General features: G+C 54.6%; 1 protein-coding gene across 1 annotated transcript; it reads left to right on the top strand.

Moving 5' to 3' along the window:
• The first annotated feature begins 6,260 nt into the window (after window positions 1-6,260).
• On the top strand, window positions 6,261-7,263 carry LOC135404683 (olfactory receptor 14A16-like). The gene has a single exon (XM_064639421.1). It carries the CDS (start codon window positions 6,325-6,327, stop codon window positions 7,261-7,263), a length of 939 nt encoding a protein of 312 aa, XP_064495491.1. The 5' UTR covers window positions 6,261-6,324.
• The last annotated feature ends 2,519 nt before the right edge of the window (window positions 7,264-9,782 follow it).

Genomic DNA, 9,782 nt, shown 5'->3' on the forward strand with positions numbered 1-9,782 from the left:
CCTGCATGGAAGCAGAAGGGGTGAGGTAGCAGCATGGCTGGCAAAGGAGAGCTCTTGGCTTTCTTGCTGGGGAGATTCTGCCCTCAGGATTTGGGACATGCCCTCACCAAAGTGTCTAGGGGACTTGGGAGGACAGCCCCCTAGGACAGGGCCTGAGGCTGGAAGCCCTGGCCTTGGACACATGCCAGGGACAGCAGAGAAGCCTGTGGGGATGTGCCTGTTCAGGCTTTGGTGGTCACAGTCTGCTGACGAGCCCTACTGGAGCCCTAGGGCAGCTGTTGGAAATGGCTGTGCCAGCTTCTCCATCCCTGCTGGCGCTGGCTCTGCAGGGACCTTTCCCACGGCTTGCGCTGGGCCACGGCTGCCCACTGCCAGCAGCCCTTGCCCTGCTGCCTGGGCCCCACAGGGCGGGCCAGCCCACCTCTCTCTGTGCCAGTGCTCAGCCTTCCAATGTGTACCTTGGCCACGCTCGGGGGCTGGTCACTTGTGCGAATGAGCAGCGGGACCAGTGCACTCCACAGAGACGTCTTCAATTGCTTGTTGTTCCTCAGCACTGCTGAGCCCAGGTGGTCTCTGAAGAGGTAGATAAAGGCCTCTCGCATGTCGCTGCTCTCCTGGGAGGAAGGAGGAAAGGTGAGCTTTGGAAACAGCGGCCCCCTGCCCACAGTGAAAGGGGATGGGGATGGTGGCTGAGGGAGATGCCCTGGGCTCAGATTCCAGAGCAGGGACAAGTTGCACTGGACTGCAAGGCCCAGAAGCCACCAGAGCCCAGGGGAGCAGAGCCTGCTGCCAGAGCTGCTGCCAGGGCTGGGTGCAGGGCAGCTCTCACTGCCCAGTGCCCATCTCAGGGCTCACACTCCCACATGAACCTTACCATGTCAGGGAAGCGTGGGAGGTTCTTCACCAGCTCAAATGGCCCTGGTGAGGGAGTGCTGCCATGGTGGGCACAGAACCCCAGAGTGATGGAATCCCAAAAGAGTTTGGGTTGGAAGGGACCTTTCGAGGCCATCTGGTCCAACCCCCCTGCCATGGGCAGGGACATCTGCCACCAGACCAGTTTGTTCCAGGCATCAGCCCGAGTGGGGGACATGGGCCAGTGCCCACTGCCAGCAGCAGGAATCCGGGCAGGGCGAGGATCCATTGCTTGGCTTTGGGCTCTCTGATGGCCCAGGGGAATGCCATGAGGATGGGAAGCAAAGCCTGGAGCGCTTAGAGGTCCAAAGCCTTAAACATCAGCCCCTCCGGCTCCCAAACCTTCTCCCAGATCCCTTTGGCTGCAGCAGGAAGGGCAGCAGGAGGTTTCCTGCCTGCTGTGGGGGCAGCGCTGCAGGGGCCGCTCATGTCAGACCCCCCTCTCTGCTGGGGACAGCTTTGCTCTTGGGGACACCGCTCTGCCCCAGCCCAGGGACACCAGCACTGCCCAGGGCCGGCACCTTCCCAAGGGGGACCCCTCTGGGCACAGGTCCCCCCACCCCCAGGGACCCCTGCCTTTATAAAAACATCTATAAAATGTATTTACATTGTACGGGCCTGTAAAACAACAACAATCTATGAAATGCATTTACAGAACAACAATAAAGCAACAACATATAAACCATATATAGAATGTATTGACAGGAGAAGAATCTTTTGAAAGCAAAAATCTTCTAAGAACAACACTCTATAAACCTTATTTAGAGACCAACAACAAAAGAGCAGCACATCAAATGTATGCACAGGAGATTCACATCCGTGTCCGGTCTGTCTGCCAGTCCTGGAAGAAAAGCCAGGATGGAGTCCAGCTGGGGATGGGAGCTGGATCCGGCAGGATGCTGAGGGGGTCTGTGGGGCTGGGAGGGATCTGCGGGGCTGGGGGCATCTGTGGAGCTTTTTTAGTTTACAGTTAGGTATTTATCTTTGTTTAAGAAATGGATGCTTTTCCGTAGCATAATTGATACAGAAAAAAACTCTATCCCAAGCAAATTATCCAAAAACATTCATAAGGTATTGTGCATAGAAGCTGGAAAATAACCCTTGGAGTAATCTGAAGCTGGACACTGATGTGGGCTATTCCAAACACAACGTCTGGCACACAAGGTAGACAAAATAGAAAAGCTGACAAGGTCCAGCAAGAGCTGGTGAGCCAGGGACTACTTGCTGCCTAGGTGTGAAGAGCAATAAAAGCCTCCAGCCAAGGGGAGTTGATTTCACATGAGTTGTCATTGACAGAAGGGGAAACTTTTTCAGTCAGAACAACGGGTCACCAGAAACGAAGACTTGTTTTTTTCTACAAAGTGGAAGGAAAATAAAGGAAAGAGTGAGGCTGTAGCTCTACACAATCATCATGAGATAGACTAGAACTAAAACTGAGGCAAAGGACTTCAATAAGTGCAGCATTGTTCACACTTATGGCTGTGTCCTGGTTCCAGGGGCTGGGACCAGTTTATCACGATGTGGTATAACCCAAACTGTGCATCCTTTTAAACCTGCCCAGTGTGTGACAGGAATTCCTGTCACAGGAACCCCCCCAAGCAGTGCAGGAGGAGCCTCCCAAGCAGCAGTTGCAGGGCAGCAGGGACCGACCTGAGCTGCCTTTGGTGCCCAGGAACTCCCCCCACACAGCCCCTCTCCTGCCCCGGGGGACCACCAGAACAGGGGCAGCCCAAAGGACTGGACTGGAGCAATTCAACAGACATTTTGGGGCCATTTTATGGACATTTTGCAGGGGTGGTGCAAAGACTAAGGGAAGGAGACCTGTGTGTTATAGCAAAGAATGGGGAGGGGGTGGTGGGGGGTAAAGTTGTATTGAGTCGTGTGGGGCCTGGGCATGATGGGACTGGTGTGGAATAAGGGCTGGAATGTGCTGGTTTGGGCCGGGGTGGAGTTAATTTTCTTTGCAGGGGCTGGTGTGGAGCTGTGTTTGGGCTTGTGCTGAGCACAGGCTTGAGAACACAGAGGTGGTTTTGTTAGTGCTGAGCTTACCCAGAGCCAAGGCCTTTCCTGCCCCTGGCACAGACACACTGGGGAGGTGCTGGGGGTGTGTGGGAGGCTGGGAGGGGACACAGCCAGGACAGGTTTGGAGTGATGGAGATTGTTTTCCCAAGCCACCATTCCATGGGATAGGGCCCTGCTCTCCTGGAGGTGCTGAACACCTGCCCAACCGTGGGAAGTAGGGAATGAATTCCCTGTTTTATTTTGCTCCTGCGTGCAGTTTTTGCTTGTCCTTATTAAAGTCTTTATCTCAACCCATGAGTTTTCCAGCTTTTCCCCTCCCAGTTCTCTCCATGGTCCTGCTGGTGGGGGAGTGAGCAGTGGCCAGGAGGGGCTTGGGGGCTGCATGGGGTGAAACCACAACAGCCTTTGTTGGTGTCCAGGGTGGGGTTGGGAGTGTTGGAGGTACCCACAGATGTATCTGGGATGGGCTGCTGAAATTTGCAGCTGCTGGTGCTGTCTGGGGCTCCTGGCTGTGTGTCAGAGTCTGGGACTCCTTGGTGGCTGGCACTCCGTGTGAACTTGAGCTGAAGGGCCTGTGACCTGTGGGGGAGTCCAGGGTGGAGCAGAGACCCACCTGCAACCTGGGGAGGAGCCCACACTGGAGCAGATTTGCTGGCAGGACTTGTGACCCCTATTATCAACATAAGACTCCAATCTTTCAGTTTAAGGCCATTGCCCCATGTTCTGCCAATACAGGCCTTCGTAAAACGTATCCCTGTGATTTCCTTAGACTGTGAGCACCATGTGTTCATCTGCAAACACCATGGAGAGTACCCAGGGATCTCCCAAGAAAAGATTTGAAGGCCTCAAGCCCATGACCACTCTGTAGGGACTAAGGAGCTCTGGGCTCCATGGTGTGGAGACTGAGGACAGTGCAGGGGTAGCCAGAGAGGGTTGAAGGGTGGTTTCAAGAATGAAGGATCCTTTTGTCATAGCAGGAAACAGCATGAGAAATAAAGAAACAATGCCAAGTTCAGCTGGAGAGATCCAGACTGGAAACAAAGAGAACGGAGTTTCACCCTGAGGGCAATGGTGTGCTGCAACACATCACCAGAAGGAGTCTGGATGAGCCCAAGGCTTTGTGTGTGCAGGAAGAGCCAGGGAGGACACAGAGATGTCAGTGCAGGAAGGTGCCAGCCAGGTGGGGCAGCCGGGGGGATGACGACAGCCTGCAGGGAAAGGGGCAGGGCATGGACACCGTAGGACAGCCTGGGCTGGAGAGGAGACAGGGATGGGGAGAAGCTGAAAGGCCCTGACACAGCCACCTTCTGCAGGCCTTTGGCCATGGCTGCTGTCTGTGCCCCTGATGTCAGGAGGAGACAAGTGGCCCTCACAGCCCTGGGGCCTCATGGCCTCCTTGTCCCTGCTCAGCAGCCTGGCAGGTGCCACCCCATGGTCCTGCCCTTGGCATTGCACATCCCACATCCCAGTGCCCCAGGAAGAGCCCAGAGGAATGAGGCAGGGAGACAATCTGCCTATAAAGGAAGCTCAGGGCTTCGCCCGTTAGATTAAGGAAAAAGCATCAGAGCCACCTTTCCCTTGCTTGTCCATCCTTGTCATCACTGTCTGCAGTTTTCTGCTCTAACTGGAACCTGGGGACACGTTCTCAGTTGTGTCCCTCAGTGAGACTCATTAACACTACAAGAAACTTTAGTGTTTCAATCTCACTTTGACTTCTTGAGAAGTTGTTTGAATTTACTCTCAGGGACTGAGTCTCATGTAAACAACATCAACCCCCCTGAGGGTCATGAAATGCCTGGGGCTGTTGCTGTGCTGCTGAGCTGGGCCGGGCTCCTGGCACACAGGGAGCTCCTGGTAACCAAGAAGAGCTTCAAAGAGACAGCTCTGCTGGTGAGCAGCTCCTCTGCACAGCCCAGCAGGGCTGAGGGCACTGCCAGGGCAGCTCAGGGACACCAGCAGGGCACAGAAACAGCTTCAAGGGGCTCAGCACTGGCAGGAGGGCTGAGAGCTCCCTGCAGGAGGAATCTTGGCAGGGCTGCACACGGTGAGTCTGTGGCTGCAGGGAGTGCAGGGGCAGCTCCTGGAGGCATCTCCTAAAGCTGGCCCAGCCCCAGCTGATGGGATGGGTGAGCAGGGGCTGTTTTGGGGCACTTTGGAAGAGCTGTGAAGCCGGGGGTGCAGCCAGGGGTGCCCAGGGCTGTGGGGCAGAGCAGGGTCCTGCAGCCCAGGGTGCTGTGCTGGGCAGGGACTCTGCTGCCTGCCAGGGGCAGCTCTCAGCCGGCCCGGGGAGCTGCTGCCAGGGCTGGGGCAGAAGGGCTGTGGGCAAGGAGCAAACCTGGCAGCTGAGGGAGGATCTTTTCCATGTCTCCGTGTTGCAGGGTCAGACCTGCTCACAGCTCCAGATCAGTACACCATATTGAATGGAGAATGTTTTGCAAAGCTCAGAAAAGACAGGGGCTACAGGAAAGGAATTAGTCCTGCTGGTAGTTTCCTGCTTAGGCATTGTAGCATAGACATTGTTCTCTCAGGTCAGGAGGCTGCACTGAAATTCCAACTCTTTTACTCTCTAAGGTGAATATTTCAGGCAGGATCAGAGATGAGCACAGGATCCTGGGCAGTGCTGAGCCTTCCCTTGGGGGTGGGCACTCTCCTGTCCCAGCCCTTGGCTTCTCTGCAGGAGGGCTCCTGTCCTGCTCTGTCCAGCACAGCTGCACCTCTGGGCTGGCACAGGGGACACTTCACAGAGCTGCCCTTTCAAGCAGCGCTGCCCTGCTCTCAGCACAGATCTTGGTGGGGTTTTTAAAGATGAATCTGTGTGTGAAGTCATCTTCAAGGCAGCCCAAGGGAAAGTGCAGGGCAGATGGGAAACAGTCTGAGAGGCACTGCAGCTCTCCTGGCTCTGCAATAAGCAATGGAGAGCTCAGCCCTTCTGCCTGTCCTGTCTCAACACTCTTCAGATTTGTCATCAGAAAAATTTGCCCCTAAAAAAACACCCCAGGTGTTATGATTGTAAACAAAAAATCCTGTCAAAATTATTTTAAGCATACACTGTGCCTCCCTTCTGCAGCCCAAATTGCTCCAAGACAACAGTACAGGAATTGAGTTTTTCCATCAAAGCTGGGTTCCATGTGACATCCCCTGTGACCATGAGAGCTGTCCCAAACCAGCTCCATGTCTGCACTGCAGCAGAGCAAAGCTGAGTCTTTGGCAGCACATGGGCAGAGCTCCTGCTCCTCACAGCACCCTCAGAGAGCACAAACCAGAGAAAAGAAATGCCTTGACGTGGAGGGGATTTCCCTGAAAACTGCACTGGCTTTGCTGAGAGGGGGCTGTCTTAACTGTTCCCTGTGCTTTCCTTTTCTGAACAGACCCTGTCCTAAGGAACAGCAAATGTCCAACAGCAGCTCCCTCACCCAGTTCCTCCTCCTGGCATTCGCAGACAGGAGGGAGCTGCAGCTCCTGCACTTCTGGCTCTTCCTGGCCATCTCCCTGGCTGCCCTCCTGGCCAACGGCCTCATCCTCAGCGCCGTAGCCTGTGACCACCACCTGCACACCCCCATGGGCTTCTTCCTGCTCAACCTCTCCCTCACAGATCTGGGCTGCATCTGCACCACTGTCCCCAAAGCCATGCACAATTCCCTCTGGGGCACCACAACCATCTCCTACCATGGATGTGCTGCACAGGTCTTCCTGCTTGTCTTCTTTCTTGGAGCAGAGTTTTCCCTCCTCACCATCATGTGCTACGACCGCTACGTTGCCATCTGCAAACCCCTGCACTACGGGACCCTCCTGGGCAGCAGAGCTTGTGCCCACATGGCAGCAGCTGCCTGGGCCACTGGGTTTCTCATTGCCCTGCTGCACACAGCCAATACATTTTCCCTGCCCCTGTGCCAGGGCAATGCCCTGGGCCAGTTCTTCTGTGAAATCCCTGCCATCCTCAAGCTCTCCTGCTCACACTCAGGCTACCGCAGGGAAATTGGGCTCATTGGGGTTATTGCCTGTTTAATGTTTGGTTGTTTCATTTTCATTGTGTTCTCCTATGTGCAGATCTTTAGGGCTGTGCTGAGGATCCCTTCTCAGCAGGGACGGCACAAAGCCTTTTCCACGTGCCTCCCTCACCTGGCTGTGGTCTCCCTGTTTATCAGCACTGCCACATTTGCCCATCTAAAGCCCCTCTCCATTTCCTCCCCATCCCTGGACCTGGTGGTGGCAGTTCTGTACTCAGTGGTGCCTCCAGCACTGAACCCCCTCATCTACAGCCTGAGGAACCAGGAGCTCAAGGATGCCCTGAGGAAAATGATGACTGGATGTTTTTTTAAGAAGCAGTAACCTACCTCTTTTCTTCTGCAGAACATTCATTGTGTAACATATTTTGGGCCCAGCCTGCCTTCTAAAGCTTTTCGTAGTTTTTGGGTTGGGGGCTTCCATGTTTTTTCCCTCTGTTCATGTCATTAACACTGAAATTTTATTCTTCATCCCATCAAATTCACCCTCTACCTCTTTTTTTTCACCCACAAAATATAGAAATGAGGAGTCATGCTTTGTGTGCATTTAAACAAAATAAAAGTTTGTGCAGCAAGGTATTTGTCAAACATCCTCCCTGTGTTAGTTTGTACATGAGGAATCACAATCTCTGAGTGTAAGAAAGGACACAAATTCTTTTTTCCAGATTCTTCCTCCAACACCTCCCCTGAAGCTGGAGGACATTTCCATATTTGCAGATCTGGGGAGGAAAAGAGTCCCAGCACTGCCAGGGAGCACCAGAACTGGGTCTGTTCAGAGCTGCTCTCTTTGCACTCCCACCCTCTCCTTTCCTGTCCGTGCCCAAGGCCTGAGTGCTCTGGCAGCTCAGTCACTGTCCTGCTGTGGGTCAGGCCTGTGAGCACAGGCAGGGACAGGCCCTGGGCACTGCTGAGACTGGGCTGGGCTCCACAACAGCAGTTCCAGCAGCAAAGGGGTTCCCCTCCAGGCACTTCCTGAAGGCTGAGGTCTTTTCCCAACACTGGTATGGAGAAGAAGTCCAAGGATTAGACTCTCCAAAGTCTTGTTGCTTTGCTTGTTTTTCCATGGAGACAGTGCAGTGAGGTCAGGGACCCACTGAGACTTCAGGGACTGAGGGCTGGTTCAGATGTTGTGTGTTGGTGGCCAATGGCCAATGGAGATGACAAATGATCTCCAAGTCACCTGCCTGGGGTTCTGCAGCTTGTGAGGGCTCTGATGGCAGGTGAGGACTTGTCTGTAGGAACTCAGGAAGTGCAGGAGAGCACAGAGGATCTGCAGGGACAGCCCGTCCCATCCAGTCAGCAGGGAATGGGGCCCTGGAGCAGAATCCTGCCCAGGGTGGAGTCACAAAGAGATCAAGTACTAAATCTTGCTGTGAAGTGGCAAACAGAGCTCTGCAAGCCCAGGAGACACAGCAGGTACAGGGAAAACTCTTGCAAGTGACTTGTGTTCCCCTCAGTGAATTTCCACAGGTCGCTCAAGAGCAGCCCCCAAAGCCATGTCCCAGCTCTGGAACAAGGCAGGACCCCTCTGAGCCCCCTCCATGGCCACACAGGAGCGTCTGTGGGAGGTGGTCAGTGGCAGGGAGCACCATCAGCTGGCTCTGCCTCCCAGCTGGAGCAGCACAGCCCAACAGAGTCCCCCATGGCCTCGGGCCCCACAGTCCCCATGCTCTGCAGAGCAGCCCCCCCAGCTCGGGGGCTGTGGGGAGCATGGGCAGGAGGTGCAGGAAGGGCTGCTCAGGCCAGCACAGACGTGTTCCCCTGGGGAAAGGGTCTGTGGGGAGATGGGATGTGCCAGGAGAAGAGCAGGACACCCTGTGTGAGCAGAGGGGCCATGGGAAGAGGCTGCCCTGTCCCTGGGGAAAAGAGGGGGCAAAGCAAAAAGTGGGAAACTCTCTGGTCTGAGATCAGTTGTGCTGCCCAAGAACACGCTGACTCCAGAGGTGTCCAAGCAGGGCAGAGCCGGCGACTCCGGTCTGTGTGGCGGCGGGGGGGAGGCAGCAGCTCTGCTTGATTCCATGGAGTTCTGGGGAGGCACAGTGGTTCCAGGAGGCTCTTCACTCTCACTATTGGCCCTTGGTTCCATGAGGGTCTGAGATGTCTCAGGGTTCCTTTGGTTCCAAAGAGGCCTCGCGTGTCACAGTGGCCCCTTGGTTCCATGAGATTCCACAGTATTCCCGCATTCCTTTGGTTCCATGAGGCCCTGCAGTGTTATAATGACTCCTGATTCTATGAGGTTCCAATTTCTCCACAAGTTTCTTTGGCTCTATAGGGCCCTGCAGGGTCAAAACGGCCCCTGGATTCCATGAGTTTCCACAGTGTCCTCAGGTCCATAGTGTCACAGTGTCACAATGCCTCCTTGATTTGCAGTGTCCCAGGGAGAGCCTGCACTGTCCAAATGGCCTCTTGATTCCATAAGGTTCTGCAGTGACACAATGGCACCCCAATTCCATGTGATTGCACAGTGTCCCCAGGTTCCTTTGGCACCATAATGCCCTGTAGTGTCACAGTGATCCCTTGAGTCCATGTGGTGTCCTCAGTGTCACAATGACCCCTTGATTCCATGAAGTTGCATAGTGTCTCTAGGTTCCCTTTTTCCACGAGTTTCCCCAGTGTCACAATGGCCCCTTGATTCCGTTGGGTTCCCCAGTGTCCCAAGGTCCATTTGGCTCCAAAAGGGCCCTGTAGTGTCGCAGTGGCCTCTTGATTTTATGAGGTTCCACTGTGTCCTGGCATTTCTTTGTTTCCATGAGGCACCACAGTGACACAATGGCCCCTTGATTCCATGAGGTTCCAAAATGTTTCAGGGTTCTTTTTGTTCCACAAGGCCCCAGATATTAAACG

The sequence above is a fragment of the Pseudopipra pipra genome, chromosome W (assembly GCF_036250125.1).
Source record: "Pseudopipra pipra isolate bDixPip1 chromosome W, bDixPip1.hap1, whole genome shotgun sequence".
Taxonomy (NCBI): domain Eukaryota; kingdom Metazoa; phylum Chordata; class Aves; order Passeriformes; family Pipridae; genus Pseudopipra; species Pseudopipra pipra.